Source organism: Podarcis vaucheri (genome assembly GCF_965113315.1).
Source record: "Podarcis vaucheri genome assembly, chromosome: 8".
NCBI classification, from domain to species: Eukaryota; Metazoa; Chordata; class Lepidosauria; order Squamata; family Lacertidae; genus Podarcis; species Podarcis vaucheri.
Window position 1 is genome coordinate 15,027,658 of NC_138766.1, and position 27,293 is coordinate 15,054,950.

The 27,293-nt window shown below is 44.9% G+C and overlaps 1 protein-coding gene across 7 annotated transcripts in view; it reads right to left on the reverse strand.

The window, feature by feature from the left end:
- Positions 1–27,293, reverse strand: part of TRIO (trio Rho guanine nucleotide exchange factor) — a 281,042-nt gene that overhangs the window by 207,686 nt on the left and 46,063 nt on the right. Inside the window, exon 1 of one of the 7 annotated variants that reach the window (XM_082234104.1) lies at positions 25,830–25,914. The exons of 5 other annotated variants lie outside the window; for them this stretch is intronic. In XM_082234104.1, the coding sequence (XP_082090230.1) occupies positions 25,830–25,899 (70 nt within the window). In that variant the 5' untranslated portion in view covers positions 25,900–25,914. Of the gene's footprint in view, positions 1–19,204; positions 19,224–25,829; positions 25,915–27,293 lie in introns of those variants that run through there. One more of the 7 variants, XM_082234107.1, reaches the window with a different exon arrangement.

Genomic DNA, 27,293 nt, shown 5'->3' on the forward strand with positions numbered 1-27,293 from the left:
TGATGGGGAGAGTGCTTGCATAGCAACAGCATTGTTCTACAGTGGTACCTCAGGTTACATACACTTCAGGTTACATACGCTTCAGGTTACAGACTCCGCTAACCCAGAAATAGTGCTTCAGGTTAAGAACTTTGCTTCAGGATGAGAACAGAAATCGTGCTCTGGCGGCGCGGCAGCAGCAGCAGCAAGCCCCATTAGCTAAAGTGGTGCTTCAGGTTAAGAACAGTTTCAGGTTAAGTACAGACCTCCGGAATGAATTAAGTACTTAACCTGAGGTACCACTGTATATCAATTCCAACACACATTCATTCCAAGGCACAAAATGGAAACGGGCAACATGACCAGATGTTCCGAATTATTCTCCTTGGTAGCTACCCATGCTTTATTTAGCTGCAAGAAAATAGATTTCAACTCTTCTAGCAGCCAATTAGTACGCATGCTTGTTGGGATAATGTATGAGTTTGGAAATGCAAGAAGCGGATGGAAATTGCCAATGATTTAAAATTGATCCAATCCAGGCCGACTTTATATGAAGCTACTGTTCGTGAATAATCCTGCACTGTGTAATATCTTTTATGAGGCGTTGCCTCTCACATTCCAGGGGCCCTGAAATGATGAGCGAAGGAACCTGGGAGGGTCCCACATGTACAGGTAAAGGTAAAGGGACCCTTGACCGTTAGGTCCAGTCGTGACCGACTCTGGAGTTGTGGCGCTCATCTCGCTTTATTGGCCGAGGGAGCCAGCGTACAGCTTCCGGGTCATGTGGCCAGCATGACTAAGCCGCTTCTGGCAAACCAGAGCAGTGCTCAGAAACGCCGTTTACCTTCCAGCCAGAGTGGTACCTATTTATCTACTTGCACTTTGATGTGTTTTCGAACTGCTAGGTTGGCAGGAGCAGGGACCGAGCAACGGGAGCTTACCCTGTTGCGGGGATTCGAACCGCCGACCTTCTGATCGGCAAGTCCTAGGCTCTGTGTTTTAACCCACAGCACCACCCACATCCCTTACATGTACCTAATGCCAAACTGATATGGCAAGCAAATGAAATGGGAATCAGGCTCTGCCTGCTGCTAATTGCTTTGCAGCCATTCACCTCCATTACAATTTCACAGGAGCCCTCCGAGTCACAGTTCGCGGGTGCAGACATCAAATTCATTGGCTGGCACCGCTGGAAAAATATACCTGCTCCTGAATTCAAACCTAGGAGAGACACGTTGGTGCACTCTTACATCAAAGGAGCTTCACTGCATGTTTGGCCCACTTCCAAAAGGTATCTGATGCCTTGTGACCACGAAGATACTTACCCAAACTAGAAACGACCCTGTACTTTTAAACTCTGAGCTTCAGTTTGATCAGGCATAGGCAAACTCGGCCCTCCAGATGTTTTGGGACTACTACTCCCATCATCCCTGACCACTGGTCCTGCTAGCTAGGGATGATGGGAGTTGTAGTCCCAAAACATCTGGAGGGCCGAGTTTGCCTATGCCTGTGTTTGATCCCTAAACAGAGCTTTCGTATGGGCTTACAAAGAAATCGGCTATGTTAGCTTAAGAACTTTTAATGCAATTCTCTTAATTTGGGTAAGTACAGTGGTACCTCAGGTTACAGACGCTTCAGGTTACAGACTCCACTAACCCAGAAATAGTACCTTGGGTTAAGAACTTTGCTTCAGGATGAGAACAGAAATCGTGCTCTGGCGGCGCTGCGGCAGCGGGAGGCCCCATTAGCTAAAGTGATGCTTCAGGTTAAGAACAGTTTCAGGTTAAGAAAGGACCTCCAGAACGAATTAAGTTCTTAACCTGTGGTACCACTGTACCCTGGAATGAGATACGTTTATGCAACACACAAAACAATTTCAGACTTTTCTGCTGGAAATACTTTGAAAATCATTAGGGGAGGGGGGGTTACACACAAACGCATCATCTGCACCATCCCCCAGCCTTCAGACTATCCACCCAACCATCTGGAGTTGGACCAAGAGAGGATGGTCAGTAGCAAACCAACGAGCTTTAAATCTATACACCTCTCTCCTCCCTACTGCATTACTCACAGTGTTACCTGTTAATTCCATTCCCCCTCTCAGCTTCCTTTGTTCTGGGAGGCGGCCAGCTTTTCCATACTTGCATTTTTGTGGGCAATTCTTTTGACCAGCTTTTTACATTTGGTAAAAGCATGTAAGTCCCGGTCCCCATCCCCCCCCCCCACTTTTAAATATATAGCTCATTTATTCCAGATATCCAAAGAAATCAATATCTCCCAACTCTTGAGGAATGCCTTAATAAAATACAAGAATGCCCGTTTATGGCCAAATTAAGATGTTCTACACATGCTGAAGGGGAAAGGCGGGGGTGGTTTTGTGAACAACTGGGTGCCCTTTCATTAAATCCCAACAATAAAATAAATATATCAACAAAGCTGGAAACACTCCATGTCTTTTAAAAGGTTGCCTTAAAACGATTCCCTCCAGAATGGATTCCAGCCCAGGTAAGCATCAGCAATTACCAAATAAAGTAGTCTGCATTTCATTGTTGGTTATTTACCCAGAAACAAATTGTGCCTCTTTCCCCCTCTAAGTGTGCCATGAAATTCATGCCTAGCACCAGCCATTTACAAGGTTGTTTTTTTAAAAGTAAATAACCCCAGAACATCTATAGCTGAGGTCTGAACAAGGAGGGTTTCTGAAAATTGCTGCATGCGTGTACAGATCCATAAATATCTGCATCCATCTCTACTCACACACTGCCTCGGCATCCCTCCCTCCAGCATTCTCAGCACCGCACATTAATAGAGATGATGTCATCTTTACAAAATCAGGACAGTCTGCAGCTCCTGCTGCCACTGCAATGCCTGCAGTATTCGCCGGATTTGCGAGAGTGCAAGGCAGCGCAGCCGAGATCCGAGCTGGGGAGCTTAGAAAGAGCTCCCTTATTTGAATCCCGCTTGCACGCAGCACACGGGAGGGAAATTATTATCTCGTTATTCCGTGCAGACGCTTGAACCGTATCGATTCACGAACTGGGCTTCACGTCGTTCCTACCTGACCTAACAAAGCACAGTCGTTTATGCTTTGACGAGCCTGAATTTAACAGGGCCGCAAGATTTCCGCAGGAACAATGAAACAGCTAATTTGCTTCATGAGTGTGGGGAGAATTGCCCATATTTGCAATGCTTCTTTTCTGTTTATCCTCGCAAGCCACAAATGTCATAGATAACAAACTCTCCACTATAAATAGCCAAGATAATAAACCCCACTGTAGGCAAGGAATAATACTTTCAGGCAACACTCTCCCACCCCCCACCCCCTGTAAGCGAGCCAAACTTTGTTTGATCTTATTTGATACTTTGTCCCCACCCCGTTATTAACATTTTATTTTATTTATTGAATTTATATACCCAGGGAGGGGGGTCTCAGGGCGGCTCACAGAACAAAATCAAGATATAAAACCACAAAATACCAAATAAAAATAAAAACAACAACCCAATAGCACCCCCCCCCCAAAAAAAAACATTTTAAAAGGGCATAGGATGTAAATTGGGTCAACCAAAGGCCTGGTTAAAAAGGAATGTTTTTGCTTGGCGCCTAAAAGTGTATAATGAAGGCGCCCAGCGAACTTCCCTGGGGAGAGCATTCCACAGATGGGTAGCCACTGCAGAGAAGGCCCGTTTTCATGTTGCTGCCTTCTGCACCTCTCGATGAGGAGGAACATGAAGGAGGGCCTCTGAAGATGACCTCAGGGTCCAGGTAGGTTCATATGGAAAGAGGCGGTCCTTGAGGTATTGCCATTTAATGCATATAACTTTGAACATCACGTAAATTTTTAAAAATCACAAAAAGTATGCCTTCCTATACCCATATCTGTTCTCTATAAGGAATTTTAACATTCTAGCATGACATTCTTATCTACCATTAAATGCAGGTATAATAATTCCTTAAGCATCCCGCATAAGATTTGGCTAAGAGACCCCTACAATGCAGTGCAGCCGCTCCAGCTAGTATTTTCTATGGAAATGAGCACTACAGTTCCAGAAGTGGCTTTTACGTCACGTGAAACCTCAAATACAATGGAGAAATTAACAGCTAGGCTGGGGAAAGTCGTGAAAACGGAATAAACTGCCCTGTGAATGCCTTCTAAGCTTCGTTCTACTCACTGTGTCCATATTTCACAACAGTAATGTTGTCGGACATAAAAGTCCAAGGAAATAATAATTCTTTTGTCCATTTGCCTTGCCATCTCAGGAGGATTTGAGCACAGGGAAGCACCTGGAGGAAGCATGGATAATCTCCTTGCCCATCACTTTACAGATGTTTTTGTTCTGCTCCCATACAATATTATAGCATATATCCTGTTTGTTTTTCACCCCTTTGGCTGGCTTCTCCTCTTTCAAGTTCTATCACCTACAAAGCTGTCCTCCCATGCCCAAATTTTGGAGGAACAACAAGGCACTAGATCAGGCATAGGCAAACTTGGCCCGCCAGATGTTTTGGGACTACAACTCCCATCATCACTAGCTAACAGGACCAGTGGTCAGGGATGACGGGAGTTGTAGTCCCAAAACATCTGGAGGGCTGAGTTTGCCTATGCCTACACTAGATGGACTGGCCTCTGGTTTTGTTTTGTTTTTTAAAAACAACAACTGTGCATGGGCTTTTCCTCTACCCTCCATTTCAGGGGTCTGGCTGCTTTTTGAACTACAGTGGTACCTCTGCTTGCGAACGGGATCCGTTCCGAAGCACTGTTCGAAACCTGAGCAGAATGCAACCTGCGTCTGCGCAGGTCACAATTCGCTGCTTCTGCGCATGACATCATTTTGAGTGTCTGCGCAAGCATGAGCGGCGAAACCCGGAAGTAACCTGTTCCGTTACTTCCGGGTCGCCGCGGGACGCAACCTGAAAACGCTCAACCTGAAGCGTCTTTAACCCGAGGTATGACTGTATGCACTTTTCAAGGACTCATTTCTAAAACTTACTCATCATCTCATGTCAAATCTCTATTTCAGAGAAGAAAGGTGCAATTGCAATTGAGAAGCTACACTTCAAGGGTGCTACACTCAACTCTCTGAAATACTAGTCACTTCCGTTGAAAGACAGGTGAGCCGACGCTCAAAATGAGGATCCCCTAAGAAGCCAAGCCTGAAAAAGCAGAGAAACCATTCTGTGATGTCCAAGGACTCTCAGCAGATGAACATTTATCTTCACATTTAGGCAGCAGTTTTAAACCAGTAAGATCCCAATCTTTCCTCTTTTATTATTGTTGATTTGCTACTACTGTTGGTTATTTTATAATTTTTTGAGATGCATTTTAGCGCTTTGATTGTCATAAGCCGTTCTGAGAGGCAAAACTCTCTGCCCACCTGATTGATTGATTGATATTTATTACGGCCATTGGCCCGTCACACGACAGTTTCCCACCAACATATATATACTTAAACCTCCAAATTTAAAACAGCCAAAAACTTACAGAAAACAGACAAGAACCAAAGCAAAATAAGCAAAAGACCAACAACATACATTACAATAAATTTGCAACATAAACATCGCCCTCTGCTCATAAGTTAATAAAAGACATCAGTGGTGGTATACTCTGCCCACCTGCAAAAACCAGGATAGAAATATACCGGTAGTCAATGAACTAGTATTTCTGTTCCGCTAATGAACATTTCAGCGGCCAAACTCAAGCATACATTCCTTCACCTACATAGATGAAACTCCTGTTGTTGTTTTATGTGAATGAATGCGGCACCCATGCTTGCGCAGCCATGCCAGAACAACTAAAAGTATCAGCAAAAATATTTAACTCATCTGTGGTGGCCTTCAAAGCTTTTCAGACAACTAAAAGGAAAAGGTTAAGATCTATAAAGCTATAATCTCCTTTAGGTATATGAAATCAATGCTAATTCTATGTACATTTCAAAAGTGAGCCACTAACACTGTAATTCTGAATATCCCATCACTACAAGGGTTGCCATACGTCCAGAATTTCCCAGAATTTTTTCCTTTAAAAAGTTCAACAACTTTGAATTTCATTTCCCCCCAAAAGCTCCATTTTACTTCTAGAAATCTGGCAACCCTAATCAGTTCACTGCTGGGTACAAGCGTGGATGGCGCTGCGGTCTAATCCACTGAACCTAGGGCTTGCCGATCGGAAGGCTGGCAGTTCGAATCTCCAAGACCAAGTGAGCTCCCGTTGCTCTGTCCAGCTCCTGCCAACCTAGAAGTTCGAAAGCACACCATTGCAAGTAGACACATAAGTACTGCTGTGGTGGGAAGGTAAACGGCGTTTCCGTGCACTCTGGCTTCCGTTGTGGTGTTCCATTGCACCAGAAGTGGTTTAGTCATGCTACATGACCCAGAAAGCTGTCTGTGGACAAACGCCGGCTCCCTCGGCCTGAAAGCGAGATGAGAACCACAACGCCATAGTCGCCTTTGACTGGACTTAACCGTCCAGGGGTCCTTTACCTTTACAAGCTGCAATAACGGTATGAAACAAGTCTATAAGACTAGGAGAAAGCTTTTAAGAACAATACTTTCACCAAATACTGAATTTATTGAACCATCTAGAAAAGTTACGCCCTAGTTTTGTATCAGTTCACTGATAATCTCGACAGCGATGCCCTAATGGAGGGCGGTGTCCCCATGTCACAAGAAAACAAGAACACCAAAAAAAGAGGTTAGTGGTGGCCCATCTAGTCCAGAACCCTGTTCTCACAGCGGCCAACCAGATCCCCATGGGAATCCTGCAAACAGGACCCAAGCAGAAGAGCAACATACTCTCCTCCTGTGGTTTCCAGCCACTGGCATTCAGAAGCATGACTGCTTCCGTCTGTGGAGGCAGAACCTAGCCACTGTGGTTCGCAGCCATTGATAGCCCGCTCCGCCATGAACTTATCAAATCCTCTTTTAAAGCTATCCAAGCTGGTGGCAACCACGCCCCCCCTCCTTCAGAAGTGAGTTCCGTAGTTCGTGCTTCGTGAAGAAGCAAATTCCTTTATGCACCTTGAAACTTCCAACATTCAGCAAGCTCCAAATCCCAGCTGTCTGGTGTGGAGGCATATCATGAACAAACTCTACAAATCTATGATTCTATGAGATCTTTCTTTTCTTTTCTTTCATATATAATTTTTATAAAATTTTCTGTTTTACAATTTCAAGTGCTCATTTTAACATCCTTAAAATATCAATGACTTCCCTTCTTCTCTTTCCAGGGTTCATTTTACATACCATAAAGTAAAGAGACCCCTGACCATTAGGTCCGGTCATGACTGACTCTGGGGTTGCGGCGCTAATCTCGCTTTACTGGCCGAGGAAGATGGCGTACAGCTCAGGGTCATGTGGCCAGCATGACTAAGCTGCTTCTAGCGAAACCAGAGCAGCGCATGGAAATGCCATTTGCCTTCCTGCTGGAGCGGTACCTATTTATCTACTTGCATTTTGACGTGCTTTTGAACTGCTAGGTTGGCAAAAGCAGGGACCGAGCAACAGGAGCTCACCCCATTGCGGGGATTCGAACCACCGATCTTCTGATCAGCAAGTCCTAGGCTCTGTGGTTTAACCCACGGCACCACCCGCGTCCCCTTTACATATCATATATCCCTGCATATTCACCAAAAACTATACCATTCAGTATTCCATTACTGCATCCATCAAAGCTTATTTACATTTTTGAATTTATCTTAATGCTGTCAGTGTTTTCAGCTGTGCACAATTATTTCCCTTATATTCAATAAATGATTTCCAATCTTCTCTAAACGTATGTTCGTCTTGTTAGAATCATAGAATCATAGAGTTGGAAGAGACCACAAGGGCCATCGAGTCCAACCCCCTGCCAAGCAGGAAACACCATCAGAGCACTCCTGACATATGGTTGTCAAGCCTCTGCTTAAAGACCTCCAAAGTAGGAGACTCCACCACACTCCTTGGCAGCAAATTCCACTGTCAAACAGCTCTTACAGTCAGGAAGTTCTTCCTAATGTTTAGGTGGAATCTTCTTTCTTGTAGTTTGGATCCATTGCTCCGTGTCCGCTTCTCCGGAGCAGCAGAAAACAACCTTCCTCCCTCCTCTATGTGACATCCTTTTATATATTTGAACATGGCTATCATATCACCCCTTAACCTCCTCTTCTCCAGGCTAAACATGCCCAGCTCCCTTAGCCGTTCCTCATAAGGCATCGTTTCCAGGCCTTTGACCATTTTGGTTGCCCTCCTCTGGACACGTTCCAGTTTGTCAGTGTCCTTCTTGAATTGTGGTGCCCAGAACTGGACACAGTACTCCAGGTGTGGTCTGACCAGAGCAGAATACAGTGGCACTATTACTTCCCTTGATCTAGATGCTATACTCCTATTGATGCAGCCCAGAATTGCATTGGCTTTTTTAGCTGCCGCGTCACACTGTTGGCTCATGTCAAGTTTGTGGTCAACCAAGACTCCTAGATCCTTTTCACATGTACTGCTCTCAAGCCAGGTGTCCCCCATCTTGTATTTGTGCCTCTCATTTTTTTTGCCCAAGTGCAATACTTTACATTTCTGTTTTTAATATATAAAAAAAAATCCTTCCAGTAGCACCTTAAAGACGAACTAAGTTAGTTCTTGGTATGAGCTTTCGTGTGCATGCACACGTCTTCAGATAAACTGAAACAGAAGTTGCCAGATCCTTCTATATAGTGAGAAGGTGGGGAGGGGTATTACTCAGAAGGGTGGTGGGAATGGGAGATTGGCAGATAGCTGAGATGAGCCTGTTGACGACTCTTAACAAGAGTATGTTATTGAAAATGCACCCAGGATGGTGATCTGTATGACTATCTCTATGTAGCTTCTTTGGAGTGGTTGGTCATTTACCAGAGAAGGTGGGAGGTTGTATGGTGGGGGTCTGAGTTCAGTCCCAGGTCCAGAGCGGTGAGTAAAATCAGGAAGCGCTTAACTGGAGTTGGTAAGAAGCCCCTGCAAAGATCTCATAGAATCCATCCATAATAAATTGGAAATAATGTTTAAAAGTAATTTTCCCAAAAAAACTGCACCAACCCAGAGTCCTTTTCATTGGGGCTAATTCAGACTGAAATTCCCAGGTGCCAAAGAAGGTTATTTATGTATGTTATTACTGCGGCCCATGTTTTGTTAGCCCAGAATGGAAAGCAAGCGAGGTCCCACCTAAAGAACATTGGCAACTTAAGCTGACAGAATATGCGCAGCTTGCAGACTTAACATACAGAATAAGGAAGAAAAAAATTCCTTCCAGTAGCACCTTAGAGACCAACTAAGTTTGTTATTGGTATGAGCTTTGTGTGCATGCACACTTCTTCAGGTACACACTTCTTCAGAGTATCTGAAGAAGTGCGCATGCACATGAAAGCTTATACCAATAACAAACTTAGTTGGTCTCTAAGGTTCTACTGGAAGGAATTTATTTTATTTTGTTTCGACTATGACAGACCAACACAGCTACCTACCTGTATATAGAATAAGAGTTTGCAGGGCATGCACACGAAAGCTCATACCAAGAACTAACTTAGTTCGTCTTTAAGGTGCTACTGGAAGGATTTTTTTTTATTTTGACTATGGCAGACCAACACGGCTACCTATCTGTATACTCTTGAGAGTAGATGGTATGGATTGGATCCGATATGCTCGCTTGAATTTGAACGATTTACCGTATTTTTCCGTGTATAACACGTCGCCGGGTATAAAACGCCCCCTATTTTGGGGGACTCCAAATTAAGAAAATGAGGGGAGATTGCTCAGCGCTGTTGAGCTTTTTCTTGCGGGGGTGGCCCAGAGTTGTTGAGTTTTTTTTAGGGGGGATTGCCAAAATCGCTCACCAGCCTGACCTACACTCCCACTCATACATGTCGCAAAACCCACCTATCGCCTGTCCCCGCGCCGGCAGAAGCCGCCAATCACCCGCCCTATTGCCACAGCGACAGCCAATCAACACAAGCCCTTGACAAAGTCACCCATAACACACCAAATAGCCACTGACAATCCATGTCTAAGACGACCCTAAATTTTTAACATACTTTTTAATTTAAAAAAACAACTTGTCTTATACATGGAAAAGTACAGTAATTTAAAACTTGAAAAAAGGGAAGGATGAAAAACCATTGCAAATTTTCTTGGGGCGCCCAAAGTCTTCTTTTGCCTGTTAACCAGCCCTAACAGAAACCAACTCTGGAATACTCATGCCAGAAAAGTCTTATTTTTTTAAGCCTTTTTTTTTCATCTTCATTTTTGATGGTGGTGCTGGGGAGAAGGAACATCGGGGACAAGGGATCAGAAAATATGATTAATTGGATTTCTTAATCAGTTAATTTCTGTTTTTTAAAAAAGTTTTAATTTGCTTGGCTGCCTTTATTCCCCAAACTCTTTAGCAATTTCAGCTACCTAGACTGAGAGCTCTTAGAGGACATAAAGTGGTGGTGGCGTGACTGGTGTTTGAACTTTGATACTACAGCCCAAACTCATTCAAGAGTCACAAAAGCCACAGAACCACAGCAACTTAGTTTGCATACAAGGAGCCATCAGTATTACACTTTGAGGATCAGGCTCAAAGTTAGTTAGCCCAACATATTGTTAGGTTGGGTTGAAGCAGTTTTTTTTTGATGACTAAAACCTGCAGGAGGCTGCCTTCTCAGTGATGGCTCCGACCTGGTGGAATGCTCTGTCCCATGAGACCAGGGCCCTGCAGGATTTAACTTCCTTCCGCAGGTCCTGTAAGACAGAGCTGTTCCGCCTGGCTTTCTATTTGAACTTAGCCTGATCTTTTATTCCCCTTCCTTCCCTCCCCTTTTTATGAAGATTACCCACTCTGGGATCCCACAGCTAATTCTCCCTTGGTCTCCTCGCTGGCCCAAATAGGTCTAATTTAGCCAGCTAGCCCTGGTGATCATCTAATGTTTATTGGATGGATTTCCCCCCTAAATTGATTTTTGAATTTTGAATTTATTGTTATTCACGTTTTATACTGTATTTTATGCTTTTCTTGTTCCATCAATTAAGTGTTTTAAATTTGTTGTTAACAGCCCAGAACCCAGTTTTCTGAACTGGGAAGGGCGGGGTATAAATAATTTTTTAAATTATTATTATTATTATTATTATTATTATTATTATTATTATTATTATTCCTGCTGCCATATATAGTTCCATTTACTAGCACTCAGTGTGAATATTACACATCTTGCATAGCCACAAGCTTGACCAGAAGGGGGCTAAGTGTGGTCAGCAGGGAAGAGAAAGTAGCGGTGATAGCAGGAAAGGATGAACCAAGAAGGGGGACAGGAATCTACAGGCAAGGCAAGCTTTCCTAAGCAAAGAGAGAGAGATGGCAACTTGCGATGGTTGCCCTGGCTCCACACAAGAACTGGACTCTTGTTGGAGAGCCAAAAGGATAGGGTGGAGGAGATCACCTTTAGGTAGCTGTTGACAAGATGTCTCTTAATCAGAACTAGCCAAGATTTATATTCAGCAGGAAGGTTGAATCTGCAAAGAATCACTAGTTCCAGTAGGCTGCTGGTTCGGATGAAGATTCTGTTATGGACAGAATCTTCACTTTCCATCTGACTCTGGTCTAGACTGAGCCACCATATTCAAGGAAGGGGCAATGGCACAACACATATGTGCCTGTTTTACAAATGGAGCAAAATACCAAAACTTTAGGATGAAACACACATGGAAGGGTGGAGGGAAGAGGCAAGCATTTTGGCACAGTTCCTTGCATCTCCCCAGAGCTACCAAAACCAGGATTATGCAAAGTGAGGACGTAAATTTACCCCACTGTGCATAAAAAATATATACATTCTGCTTTTCATAGAATCATAGAGTTGGAATAGACCACAAGGGCCATCGAGTCCAACCCCCTGCCAAGCAGGAAACACCATCAGAGCACTCCTGACATATGGTTGTCAAGCCTCTGCTTAAAGACCTCCAAAGTAGGAGACTCCACCACACTCCTTGGCAGCAAATTCCACTGTCTAACAGCTCTTACTGTCAGGAAGTTCTTCCTAATGTTTAGGTGGAATCTTCTTTCTTGTAGTTTGGATCCATTGCTCCGTGTCCGCTTCTCTGGAGCAGCAGAAAACAACATTTCTCCCTCCTCTATATCAGTGTTTCCCAACCTTTTTTGGGCAAAGGCACACTTGTTTGATGAAAAAAATCTCGAGGCACACCACCATTACAGCCCCTTGACGTCAGCGCGCAGCGTCACGCCGGGAGGGATGCACGAAAGTGTAAGTTTCAATTTTTTTCTCTCCCCCTTGCCGGGGAACCTCCAAGCTTTGGGGGTGGGGGAGGGAGGAGGCAGCAAAGCGAGGGACTGAGGGACTCCTCCAACGACAAGGGTTGGGGAAGAAGAGAAAGGGCTATTCCGCTCCAGTCACGGGAGGGGAATATGTACTGGCCCAACTGGTGTGCGGTCTTCGGAAAGCGGGGTGCGGGAAGGAAGCCTAGGCTCGGGGTCCACCGACCTCGACGGAGAAAGGCAACAACCGGAGCCGATGACGAGCCGGTGCATGCGTGCAGCGGCTGGCCTCGAGCTCGGGAAGCTGCGTGCGGCGATGTTGACGCGGGGCGCGCGAGAGCTTGGGGGCGGGGGGGGGCGGGAGAGAGAGAGAAAGAGTTGGCAGCACCAGGCGCTGTTACTTATTGCGCTGAGGACGCTGCCAGCAACTGCGGTGGTTGTGCGGCGGCGGCCGCCGCAGAACGTCCTCGTCAGTCAGCTGAGCTGCCTGGCGGCGTAGGGAGCCAAGGGGCGGGGCTTCCTTTCTGAAGGAGCTGAGGGTGGGGGTCCTCCGGCGCCTTCGGCGAAACGGCGCCGGCCCAGAGCGCTTCTAGGAGGCTGCCTTTGTGTGCGACGTAAAGCCCTCTTTCCCTCCCTCCAGCCCCGTGTCACCTGTGGAAAAGGGGGCTGGATCCAGTGACGCAAATCGGAAAACTGTTAGGGAAGCCAGAGCAGGAAAGTGAGTGGGAGGCGGCGTCGCCGCTTTAACCCACGTTTCCTTTTTGAAAGAGAAACTGTGTTTCCCAACCTTTTTTGGACTCGCCCGCCTCCCTCCAGGCAACATCTCGCGGCACACCAGGCAACATCTCGCGGCACACTAGTGTGCCGCGGAACACCGGTTGGGAAACACTGCTCTATATGACATCCTTTTATATATTTGAACATGGCTATCATATCACCCCTTAACCTCCTCTTCTCCAGGCTAAACATGCCCAGCTCCCTTAGCCTTTCCTCATAAGGCATCATTTCCAGGCCTTTGACCATTTTGGTTGCCCTCCTCTGGACACGTTCCAGTTTGTCAGTGTCCTTCTTAAACTGTGGTGCCCAGAACTGGACACAGTACTCCAGGTGAGGTCTGACCAGAGCAGAATACAGTGGCACTATTACTTCCCTTGATCTAGATGCTATACTCCTATTGATGCAGCCCAGAATTGCATTGGCTTTTTTAGCTGCCGCATCACACTGTTGGCTTTTCTTGGAGCTGACTATGCATTGTCTAAATGAATGCTGTTCTTTTTTATGTCCAATGAGGATATTGCACCATACATGCCAGGCTTCCTCAAACTTGGCCCTCCATGTGTTTTTGAGACTACAATTCCCATTATCCCTGACCACTGGTCCTGCTAGCTAGGGATCATGGGAGTTGTAGGCCAAAAACATCTGGAGGGCCAAGTTTCAGGAAACCTGGTTCACGCAGTTCCTGTGAATCTCCTCCTCACTTTGATATCAAAGACTGTAGTTTCTAGCAGTTGAGTATGCCGCCATATTGCCCTTTATATTACCATAGTTTTTGCTCTATAAGACTCACTTTTTCCCTCCTAAAAAGTAAGGGGAAATGTGTGTGCGTCTTATGGAGCGAATGCAGGCTGCGCAGCTATCCCAGAAGCCAGAACAGCAAGAGGGCTTGCTGCTTTCACTGTGCAGCGATCCCTCTTACTTTTCTGGCTTCTGAGATTCAGATTTTTTTTTTCTTGTTTTCCCCCTCCAAAAACTAGGTGCATCTTGTGGTCTGGTGCATCTTATAGAGCGAAAAATATGGTATTTCTAGCTTGCTGGCTGTGCGAACCAATCAGCAATGGCCAGATCAACATTAGGAGTTTTGAAGTTGCAAACCTGCTTGCTGTAGCGAGAGGAAATGCTCAGCTTACCAGTAGCACTGGGACCAGAGCATCACACTTTCCTGTTATCAGTCAATTACTGTAATCGCCACAATGTAAAGATAAGTCCACAGAACGGCCCCAAATGCAGATTTATTGCCCACTTTCCTTCCTAAGGAGCATCGCTGTTGAGAGTCAGTCACTCCAAATTCGTGATTTATAAAAGAGAAAACCAAGACTAAACTGTGCCATCTGAGTGAATGATGGCATCTCGACCTCAAACAAATTAACGTAACGTAACATGCAAGTCAATCCAAACTTGGGACGCATTCCAACTCTTCTTGAGCAAAAAAAGCCAAGGAGACCATTACTGCCAAAAGCAACAACAAAAAACCCCACCAAGCATAATATTTAAAATAATCCTAGCTCATCTGAAAGTCAGGATAAAAGCGTGCTTTCTCGTACTGCAGCATCTGACCAGGATGAGATCATTTGGTTCCAGATTGTATAAAAGGCACACAAAATTCCACCCACTATGAAGTAGATACACAGAGCCTTTTAAATATTACCTTAGCTGGAAAACAGGTTGGTGGGCCACAGACGGATTAGAGGGAGGGGTGGGGGTGGGGAGCCGCCCACACAAAAATAGAAGCCAGCCCACTCCTCAGTTTTGCAGTCAGTCCTTTTCACCATCAAACCCCCAGAAGGTACCAATGCATTTGACATTTACCAGAAAATCTTGACAATTTTTTTAAACTGTTCTCTTTCAAGTCCCTACCAAACTTTTGAGGATTGTCAGTCACCCTCTGAATAATAATCTGTGAAACTGCAGCTCCCATTTTCCAGGTAAGAAGGTGGAGAAATCTGAATCCAGTAAACTAGATCCAGTTATAATAGTCTTAAAAGGTAAAGGGACCCCTGACCATTAGGTCCAGTCGCAAACGACTCTGGGGTTGCAGCGCTCATCTCGTTTTACTGGCCAAGGGAGTCGGCGTACAGCTTCCAGGTCATGTGGCCAGCATGGCTAAGCCGCTTCTGGCGAACCAGAGCAGCGCACAGAAACGCCGTTTACCTTCCCGCTGGAGCGGTACCTATTTATCTACTTGCACTCTGACGTGCTTTAAAACTGCTAGGTGGGCAGGAGCAGGGACCGAGCAATGGGAGCTCACCCCGTCGCAGGGATTTGAACTGCGACCTTCTGATCGGCAAGCCCTAGGCTCTGTGGTTTAGACCACAGTGCCACCCGCATCCTAATAGTCTTAATTTCATCTAAATATGGGCAAGGGAAACAATGAGAATGGCCCCCACTCCTTCCGGTCCTCCTCTCTTGGTCAACGCCAGCTACCTTCTTCCAACAGTATGAACCAAGACAGAGTTCCTTTGAACATAAAGAGAACCAGAGTTTCTCAGTTTTCTGAGAATTTTAGAAGGCCATATTCTCTCAGCACTAGTTTTGAATTTACAGAGCAGTAGCACAGTGAAATACCCGAAGATGTAATGGGACGTAGGTGGCGCTACCGTCTAAACTACTAAGCCTCTTGGGCTTGTAGATCAGAAGGTCGGCGGTTCGAATCCCCACGACAGGGTGAGCTCCTGTTGCTCTGTCCCAGCTCCTGCCAACCTAGCAGTTCTAAAGCACGCCAGTGAAGAAGATAAATAGGTAGTGCTGCGGCGGGAAGGTAAACACAGTCTCTGTGCGTTCTGGTTTCCGTCATGGTGTCCCGTTGCACCAGAAGCAGTTTAGACCTGGAAAGCTGTCTGTGGACAAACGGTGGCTCCCATGGCCTGAAAGCGAGAGGAGCACTACAACCCCATAGTCGCCTTTGACTGGACTTAACTGTCGAGGGGTCCTTTACCTTTTTATCTTTTCTTCTTAATTTCTTATCCCTTAGTAGTAAAGTAAATCTCTGCCGCCTTGTGGGATATCTTTGGGAGACGATAGAGAGTAAATCCTACACAAATCCAGAGTGGAAGCCCTAATACGGCTGGATGGTGCCCCCATGCCCCTTTCCAGCAACTTCTGCAGCCAAGCAGGTGCCAAACGTGTTGTTCTGCTTTCCTTTGGACCACATCTGTGAGGCAGAGAGGAGGGCCTTGCCATCTGGGCAGCCCAGGAGCTCCAGACACACTGATCAGACTCGCGTACCATGGAAGGTCACTTCAGTACTGCCAATCCAGTGGTTTGACCTCACCCTTGGAGGTGCCCTCTTAAGACAGATGGATGTCAACAACAACGAAGTACTGAAGGCACAACTAATCAGTGTTAAATGTTCCTTCACATGCTGTCTTTGTCACCATGATAAAGAGTTCCTCAATGGGTCAGATTAAGGTCCACCCAGCCCAGCAACCATTGCAAGAGTCCCGGTAGCCAGCAATCCCAAGTGGTCCACTTGAAAATGGTGAATTTTGTAGTTTGATAGTAAATTTTGGACACAATGGAGAGGTAAAGGATTTTGGATTATCATAAAAGATGCAGGAGGAAATGATTAACAATAGGGGAGAGGGAAGTCCAAGAGAATCCCATTTTATGGTATTGATATTGTTTTTGTGTATATTTTTCTTTGTTTGTGGTGGTGGTGGTTGTGTTTGTTTTTGTTGAAAATTTAATAAAAAAAATTAATTAAAAAAAATTGCAAACACACCAACAGGTCAAAGATTATGGGAAAATGAAGAAGTGGAATTATGGTTCTAGGTGAAATTTTTGTGGAGAATAGTGCAAGGGACTGGGTCTTGGGTGAACAAAGTTAAATCCTACTTGATGCATAACTAAAATTTTGGAGCATCTTAAGGGGATGAAGCAGGTGTCAGAAGTCTGTGTTTGATCCAACTTCAAAACACAGCAACCCAGATAATTATAAACACTACACTTCATAAATTCATGAGTTCAAATTCTAACCCCTTTCAGGGACTATAAATGTTTCTTATGTGATCCTCAGCTACATAACTGGCAATCCTTTCCCAATCATCAGGGCTGTGTGCTCTTGAAATTCCACACCAAGAAGAGTGCAGTTCTGCAACAATGGATCGTGTGAATTACTACCTTCCAAATTTTGTGATTTTCTTTTATATGTCTCCAAGTCCTAAGGTGGACAATAACATCTCATTCTCCAGTCACTAGAAAGCTTGCTGGCCATGCCGCTCCCTGCTTAAGAAGTTTCACCAAACACTGTCCAAACAATTAAAAACTTATTTCTGTCATAGGGACCAAAGGAAAAAAATCCTGTCTTTTTTTGACTAGGGGAGGGTTGAAGCATTGTCAGATTTTTATAACCACCACCCAAAGTGGTGCAGCAATAAAACCACTAGCACATTTGCAAAGCTAAGCAGGGTCCGGTATGGTTTCAAATTGGATGGGGGACCATGTGCTGAAATTCATGCATTGCAGAGGGTTGGACTAGATGACCCTCAGGGCTCCCTTCCAACTGTTTGATTCTAAGTCAGTGTCCAGCTTTGCTGGAAAAATGCCAGCTCCCCATATAATGCTTTAGGAAAAACCCACCCTACTGAAAGTGGTATTGAGAACGGTTAAGAGCAATTGCAAAACTGAGTAAGACAAGCACAATCATGTAACTGTGTTAAGGAGCCCTCCGCCCCAATTTCAACTGTAAAGAAACCCAATTTGATGCTTGAACTCTTCCCCCAATTTGCTCATTTTGCGCTAGCTGATCTCCCTTCTTATCAATTTTTTTGCTTCCGTCCGCTACAATTTGAAGAGTTCTGGTTGTTGTGCATTTGTGCACAAAGGTTTGGTGCTAAACTGCAGAACTCCTTTCAAGCCACTCCTGGAAAATCACCACCCCAATATCCCTATCTCAAAAGCACCACCTGAATCCCCATAAAAAATGCATTGGTTTAAAAGAAAAACACATTTTTATTGCAAAAAAATAAAAAAAAAATCCACGATTTTCCTGCAGTGAGCCCATATGTGACATGTTTTCAGATCCCAAGAAAAATGAGCTACACACAAAAGAGGGAAAAATGCACTTTTTATGTAGGCAAGCGGTTGCTATGAGCAACCCATATTTCCTCCCCCGCCTCACCCTAAAGCCGAGGATGAGGGCAGCATCCAATCCCCAGGCAGATGTCCCAAAGATTCCATGTTGACAGTGGCAAGTTGTGGGGACAAGGGATAGCCCTCGCCTCCCTAATAAGCAAACACAGCCCTGCTAGAATTCAGAGGCGACGCAATGCTGGAGATCATTCAAAACTCCAAAGGGAAAGGGGCAAAAATCTACCTGCCGCCTTTTACGATAGCTCTGAAACCACTCTGGTTAATGAAGCCGCACAATGCCACGGGTATCCGTGCAAACTGCAGCAACAGAACATCTACCCACAGTCAGCAGCCCTTGCAACAGAACGGATTACATCATCGCTTTGCAGAGCTGAGCCAGTGAATACGCTTAAACCAAAAGCATCCAGCCAGATGGAGCTGCTTTGCCTCTGCTGCTCCTGCAGTTATCACCTGCCTCCTCCTACCTTTGGAGCTGGAAAATGTCACAAAATGGGGGGAAAAAGAGAGAGATCCACTTGTCCTGACCCCCCTCTTCTTACGTGGGCTTCCAGATGTCAGAAAGAACTCAGCACACACACACAAAACACACCTGTTTTCCCCTCTCCCACCCCAAACAAAGCAATCTGATGAAACCTGCTTTTAAAACCTCAAGCAGGAGCCGCAGATGGCATTAAACTCACAGCAAAATTGGGACGGCAACCTGATTTCTGGACGAATTCAAAGGGTGGGGTTTTGTAAACGGAGGACAGGAAGGTCACTCCCTTTTCCATTTGTCATTAAAAGCAAAAAAACAAATTTCCTTCCTAAGGGTGAGGCAACTCCACTGCACTAAACACTCTTTTCCCCAGATGTGCATTAAAAAACACACACAAAAAACTGGTGGCAACTCCCTTTGTTGCTCAGCCTAGCCGGCTGCTTCACTTACATTGTGCTTTGCCTATTAAGTCAGCGCTCTGTCCAGTGGCGAACACTAGTGACATAAGCCACACTAAGGGAACACCCATTTTTTCCAAGCTCTTGCTGCCTGCCTGAATTCAGTCGGCTGTAGCCAGCTCCCTGCTCAGAGAACACACAAATCAGCCCTCTCATCAGTACAAAAATGCAGCGCTTACCTTTTGTTTAACCATGTGGCTCTTACAAGGTCTGCATGGTCTGTGCTAGTTTCTTAAGATCCACCTCTGCTACGCAAAGCACTGTCTGGAGATGAAATAGTCTGTGTGCATTTTCCTGCGTTATTCACGAGTGAATGCACCACACACAGAGACGTTATGAACCATTCCTTCTGCAAAACTTTAACACCGTTTTGCCTCTGTCTGTACCTCTTAGGTTATCATCAGCAACCATAAATGTCTGAAGACCTTTGTCTGCTAGGCACTTGGTCAAGAGTTACAGCTATAATAACGGATCGATAGATAGAAATATAGCTCTCTTCTATAAATATGTGAATGACCCGCTCCACAGCAAAGAGAGGGAGGAAAGCCACAGCAGTAAGGACAGCCACAACTGTCACCTTTGTAAATTGCTTTGTAAATTATCAGCTCCTAATGGTGTTTGAAATTAGCCAGGCGCTTTTTACACCTGACTATTGGCCACCTGCGACCAAGATGCCCAGGTGCCAGAATGGTGCCTGATGCCTCCAGCACCTGGAGGTGCAGGCCTGGGAATCACTGGATCTTGACTGTTTTCACACACAAGCAACACATCCTGTAGAAGTCTATCAGCTATATTTTACCTGCACGCATTTAAGGGAACCAAAATGCTGCTTCTCTGCAGCCTGAGCAGGGAACAATGTTATACAGTGGTACCTCGGATTACATACGCTTCAGGTTACAGACTCCGCTAACCCAGAAATAGTACCTCGGGTTAAGAACTTTGCTTCAGGATGAGAACAGAAATCGTGCTCCGGCGACAGGAGGCCCCATTAGCAAAAGTGGTGCTTCAGGTTAAGAACAGTTTCAGGTTAAGAACGGACCTCCGGAATGAATTAAGTACTTAACCTGAGGTACCATTGTAGTTAATTGTTGCAGCTTGTCTTCACTTATCCCCACCCCACCCCACTGCCCTGCTCAAAGTTGTGAAGAATATTCCTACGTTTTGAATGGTCTGTGCAGCCATTAAGAGGTAAAGGTAAAGGGACCCCTGACCATTAGGTCCAGTCGTGACCGACTCTGGGGTTGCAGTGCTCATCTCACTTTATTGGCCGAGGGAGCTGGCGTACAGCTTCCGGGTCATGTGGCCAGCATGACTAAGCCGCTTTCTGGTGAACCAGAGCAGCACACGGAAACGCCGTTTACCTTCCCGCCAGAGCGGTACCTATCTATCTACTTGTACTTTGATGTGCTTTCGAACTACTAGGTGGGCAGGAGCTGGGACCGAGCAATGGGAGCTCACCCCGTCGCAGGGATTCGAACCGCCAACCTTCTGATCGGCAAGTCCTAGGCTCTGTGGGTTTAACCCACAGCGCCACCCGCGTCCTACCATTAAGAGGTAGGAATACCATTAAGAGGTATGAATGTGTGGACTCTCCCTGGATCAAGTGACTTTTCTTCCTTAAGTTCTCCAAGTTCTTAACCTAGCTCAAGGTTGTCATCGGAGCTAGCCAGATGTTTAACTCAGAATCGATCGCAGTCCATCCTATAAAAAATAAGACTTGAAAACAGTCTTGCCCAAAAACAGCAACTAGACACTCCGTATTGGTGACTGCGACCTTGTTTGAAGGAGCCATGTGCCCTCTAGCTATACACCTTAGTTTCTAACACTGCTTCTTACTATTCTCATGCTTTGTAACCATATTCCCCTCCCCACCCCTATGCCTCCCACTGGCAGCTTCCCTCAGATGCAAATGTTAAACCATAGTTCAGCATTACAAGGATGGAGCCTCCATCCCAGGCTCAACTGTTCCCCTCTTCATCTTCTAAACGGGCTCTAGGGAGACCAAAAGCACCTCCTTTAGATTAAGCGCAGTTTGGTGCGCCGCAACCGGTGGGTAATCGTCATGAAAACAAGCCAGTTTCATAAGCGCGTCTCCGCTAACAGCAGTTAAGGTGAACCATGGTTTCTCTGGGTTCAGACAAACTGTGGTGAATAAAAAATGGAGGGAGAAACAGCTGAGCTCCTCCTCACAGCAGCATCGGAGAAGAAAAGGGGAACACGCAAAAGCCAGGAAGGAGGTTAGGTTTGTTCCCACAGAAAGTTCACAGTCTGTTGGGGGCACTGGATTAACATTTAACAGGAAAAAAGACTGCTGAAGACTTCTCTTGGAAAGGGCAGAAAACTTCTCCTGTGCTTGCTTATTACTCCTATCTGAGAAGAGCATCTTTTCACCCCGCTTTAAGGGAAAAATCCATCCCATACCACCTGCCACACAGGAACTTGCATAAGCTTTCTTTCCTGTTAACTGCTAATCCAGGAACTCTCTCTGGGGCTCAAAAGCACCCTGATACTAACTCCTAACCAAGCTAATAATCATTGCTATAGTGCCAAGGTAACATATTTTTCACTTGTACAGCACTGCTGGAAAAAGCTTCTTTTAATCCTTCCTTTTAGGCGATGCAATCTGATTCCAAACCAAGACAAAAAGTTTGTGACATCCTGAAGGAAAAGGGGAGCCCCTAATCCAACAAACCCAAAAGCTTGCCTATGTTGGTACATCCCCAAATGGAATCCATTTAGGACCAATGCAGCAGTGAGTAGCGAGACTTATTCACTTGTTTGTGCTTCGATGGGGGACTTTGCTCAGTGGCAGAACCCGTGAGTTACATGCAGATTCCTGCAACACTGGGGGGTTGGACTAGATGACCCCCAGGGTCCGTTCCAACTCTTGTTGTTGTTTAGTCGTGTCCGACTCTTCATGACCCCATGGACCAGAGCATGCCAGACACTCCTATCTTCCACTGCCTCCCGCAGTTTGGTCAAACTCATGCTGGTAGCTTCGAGAACACTGTCCAACCATCTCATCCTCTGTCGTCCCCTTCTCCTTGTGCCCTCCATCTTTCCCAACATCAGGATCTTTTCCAGGGAGTCTTCTCTTCTCATGAGGTGGCCAAAGTATTGGAGCCTCAGCTTCAGGATCTGTCCTTCCAGTGAGCACTCAGGGCTGATTTCCTTCAGAATGGATAGGTTTGATCTTCTTGCAGTCCTTGGGACTCTCAAGAGTCTCCTCCAGCACCATAATTCAAAAGCATCAATTCTTCAGCAATCAGCCTTCTTTACGGTTCAGCTCTCACTTCCATACATCACTACTGGGAAAACCATAGCTTTATCTATACAGACCTTTGTTTGCAAGGTGATGTCTCTGCTTTTTAAGATGCTGACCATTAAGTTGTCATAAATGGATGCAGCCCAAAGCATCTCTCATCCATACTGGAAGCTATTGGCAATTGTACTACAGTGAAAATGGAGACCAGACCTATTATAAGGGGCTATTGTTTATGTTTTTAAAGAAGACTAGAGTAGAACTTTGATCATAAACAATGGAAGCAGATGTCTAATTCCAAAAGTATACAAACACCTGGAAACTGTTGAACCACTGTACTTCTATCCACAAGAAAAATAGAGTGGATTGTGGACCTAACTCAAAAGAGGTAACAGCTAACATTACCAAGCAACAGGTAAACTGCACGGTGATGCTATAGGGCTGAACTGCCAGGTCATATGGTAAGGAAAACTACCTAGCTACCTAAATGTCCAACAATCGTATAGGAGAAAAAGGAAAGCAACAATCAAGACATTGGGTGCATGGTCCAGAACCAAATATAAGCTATGTGGCAATACTACTGCTAATGTCTGGGGCACTGTATACAATGGCTGCTTTAACTTGACCTCTGGGCCTTCCTTTTTGTCAATGGAAAAAGACTCACAATAGAGAAGTTAAGGACGCTGTGCAAAGTCACCAAGATCAGATGCCATTAATCCACGACAACACAAAATTGCAGAGGCAATTCACTGTAGCAAAATATGCACGCTACCATCAAGTGTAATACAGTGGTTCCTCGGGTTACAAACACTTTGGGTTACAAACTCCGCTAACCCGGAAGTAGTACCTCGAGTTAAGAACTTTGCCCCAGGATGAGAACAGAAATTGCACGGCAGCGGGAGGCCCCCATTAGCGAAAGCACGCCTCAGGTTAAGAACGGTTTCAGGTTAAGAACGGTCCTCCGGAACGAATTAAGCTCGTAACCCGAGGTACCACTGTAATAGCACAAAGAGAAGCAAAATTCACACCTCTTGCCCCCCAACTTCAGAACAGAAAGGAAGCAGGTTAAATCATCACTCAAAGGACCCCCAAGTACGCCTTCCATATGAGAGAAAGGAGACGAGCACTCACTAAAAAGGCCTGGTGGTCCCATTGAACTTCAAATCCCGATTCAAAGTACTAGCCAATGCCCCCAAAATCATTTGCTGTGTCTGTACAGATGCATACAGCTTCGTAATAGGACTGTAATCACAACACAACGGTAAATATCATTAAAAACCAACAGGTTGAGATCACCAATATGAGCCTGTGGCTTTGCAGCAAGGGGTGGGGCAAACTGAAAGTATAAAGTTCGAAGTACACTTTCCAAAGCAGGATACAACAGTTGCACACACATCACTTAGCAAACTCCTCACCTTCCACCAGGTAAACAAATTCTTGCAAACCGTGCTGCTGGGCTGCACCGACAGTCAACATAAAGAGAAAGCCTTGCACTGTATCAAACAATGGGCAGGGCCTGTAAGCAGCTGCTGCTTGCTAAGCATCTAATAGGAGCAGCTGAATTATCATTAAAACACATTTGAATCTTCCACCTGCGCTTGCTTTTCAAGCAATCACTTTGGAGACTATCAGGAAAGCCCTGAGGTTACTCCAATCATGGTAACATTTGACCACAAGCACGGAAGCATAGATTGTGTGTTGTTTTTTTAATGTTAGAAGTTTCCACTTACAGTGTGTGGTATATCTTCAAGTTGATTCCTTCTTCTAGACAAGGAAATAGTTTTAATTCCTCCTAACCAGCAGTGGCATGTTTTGTTTTGCTTTTTAGCACACATCTCTGAATATTCGCCATGCTGGTTACAGCTAATGGGAGTTGGAGTTCAACAATGCTTGGCCTAAATACAGATGCATAAAGGAAGTTGGGAAAGGAAGGGGGGGGGAATCTGTCTGAAGATCTATGTTCACTTGAAAATATTTGCATAATGAGACAGTAAAGAAGAGCGGAGAGCTGCTAAAGATCAGTCGATAGGCAGGAACACACGCACGAAAAAGACGAGGACCTGACTGTGAAAGCCACAGAAATTTTGTACAGCATCTGAGGCCAGTAATATTTAGCACAGGAATCCCAACTGCAGTTTTTCATGTTATAATGAAAAGATTAAAAAGTAAATCGCATTAATGCAGCCTAGTGGCAAAGTCAATATTTTTATTCAGCATTTTCATCTTCCAAGAGTCTCCTTGGCTGGGAATTTTCCGGCGTAAGTGGCCACTCCAGCAAAGATCACATCTGTATTACTCTTTTTCAGACCTATGCTTTTAATATCCATAGAAGGTTATCAGATGGCAAAGATGAAGCACGTATCATGCCAACCCCCGAAAAAGCCATTTATAGGCTTGATTACTTCCTAGCTCTTTTCTGCCTGGAATATCAGATTATTAAACCTGTAGCCATTTCCATCACACGACCAGAGTCCCGTTATTATTATTTTTTCAAGAGACTCTACAGTGTTACATCTGGAAACAGAAATGGAAAATGAGGTCACATACCAGGCATTTTCTCATGTAACTTTCCTTCTCAGATGCCTTTCGAAAGGATCAACAAAAAGGTTACCAGGAAACAGTGTCAAGTAAGAATGCTGCCACTATCTTCTAAAATTAGACACGCGTTGACACCTCTTAGGCCAAACCAAATGCCGTCACTGGGCCAGGGTTCTCTTTTTTCTACGTTTTTAACAACAAAGCATTGTATGGTCTCTACAGTTACACACACAAACACCCTGCACCAAACTGGAAATGATGTAGGCATTTGTTCATTTGCTTGTTCGTCAACACTTAAATTGGAAACTCATTGGGGTTTTGGCTTGTGGTACTCAACAAAATGACCTGTACATTGACAGCACTATATTTTTAAAAAATGGCTCATCAAAATAAATCACTGTTCAATTAATTATAAGGTTGTTATAATATATAGAGCATGTTCTATACAGCATATAGGAATGAACCATTCCTAGTTGGTATATTATAAAATCACCTGCAGAAAATCACCAAGACAGTAGATCCTAGGCTGCAGCTGAAGAAATGATGAAACACTAAATACATTTATAGGTTCAGCAAGCTGCATGACTATTAACCAACAAACCAGCCTGCCATTCTTAAGAGTATCACCAACCCTCCATTTTCTTTGGCTTCCATTTGGTAAAAAAAAGAGAGACACATATTTCTAAGAAAGAGGAAATTATACCAAGCCCTTTAATGCTAATTAGCATTCACACACACGCAAAAAGCTAAACGCAACAGCTGAGTACAGGGCTAAATCTCAAGCATAATCAAAGCAACAACTTTAAAAATCAATATATTTTTAAAATCAATATACTTGCTTATAGACCCTGAAGCTCACTGCTAAAACAAAACGGTCCCATCTTAAAAAGGGAAGACAAGGGCAGCTTCAGGTTCTAGGAATTCACTGCTTCAATGCAAGCACAAACTAGGTCAGCGCCAAACGTCTGGCTAGCCAAAGCCAATTCTTGCTGAACTTAAATTACCTCCCCTCCTTTCTGTCTTGCTCTCTTCCTGAAACAGCAGATCTTGAAGATACAGTATTTCTTCCACCATGGCTGTGCGTTAGAGATCGGGGTCTTCACGACACCCATAGCCCTGCGCACGACGTCTGCTTCGACATCTTCCTCCCAGACCCTGTGAGGACGTCAGCTTGCTCAACAGTTGCTTTGACTGGATTTGCTACCAAATAGGCTTTGGCAATGATTGCTTTTAATCCCCTCGTAATACCAAGCTGCAACTGTTCACAGCTAACGACAGGACATGGCCAGTACTGCTACAGGGAAAGGTCCCAGACCGGGGTAGTGAAAGGGCTGCAAACAAATCTTCGCAGAAAGAGGGGTTGCTGGCAGAATTGCAGGAATTAAGAATGCTAACCAACATGCTAGAAAGAAACTCGCTTAGGTTTAATTTGTGTGAGCGGAACTTTAAAAAGTACTATGCATGCAAGCATTTTACCCACTGGTTGGTCTGCTGTTAATGCTTTGCCTTAAGCTAAAACTTTCGGTTATCATTAATATTACTGCTTTGGAAAGGAGTGCTGGTCAGTGTTTATCTGCCTGCGGCGTGCCAACAGTATGTGCTTTATTCAGCGCTACGCACACACACACGGTTAGAAACTCAAGACATAAAATCTAATCGCCAAATGGCACCTTAAACCTGGGCTGCAGTCGCCACAATGGCAAGTCTAGACCAGGGGCCAGCAAACTTTTTCAGCAGTGGGCCGGTCCACTGTCCCTCAGACCTTGTGGGGGGCCGGACTATATTTTGGAAAAAATAATGAACAAATTCCTGTGCCCCACAAATAACCCAGAGATGCATTTTAAATAAAAACACACATTCTGCTCATGTAAAAACATGCTGATTCCCAGACCATCCGCAGGCCGGATTTAGAAGGCGATTGGGCCAGATCCGGCCGCAGGGCCTTAGTTTGCCAACCCATGGTCTAGAAACTGTTCCCCTTTCCCTGATATTATTATTATTATTATTGATTCCATTTTTATACCACTTTATATTTTAAAGAAATCTCAAAGCAGTTTGCAACACAAAGAAAAAAAAATCAAACAAAACAATCCAGAATAAAACTAATTCAAGGAAAATATTTCAGATCCTTCTCTAAGTGACATTTTGCTTTCCCTAGTCACCAGCCTGGCATTCAGAGATCTCCACATGGTCTCAATTGGACCCGCATTAGTTGCAAAGCACATATATATATATATATGTGTGTGTGTGTGTGTTTTCCCCACATGCAGCTTCATGTCATGCAAAACAGCTTCTTAAAGCTGACGTTAGAGAGATTTACAGTAAACGTAGGAGACTTTGCTATAAGGTACTTGCAGGAAATTGACAGACCCCCTACCAGTAAGGGCTGGGCGCCAGGCAGTTGCCAATTTCAGGACAATTTGGATCTTAAACTACACAATCCTTAAAACGCTACAGAAAACAGGAAG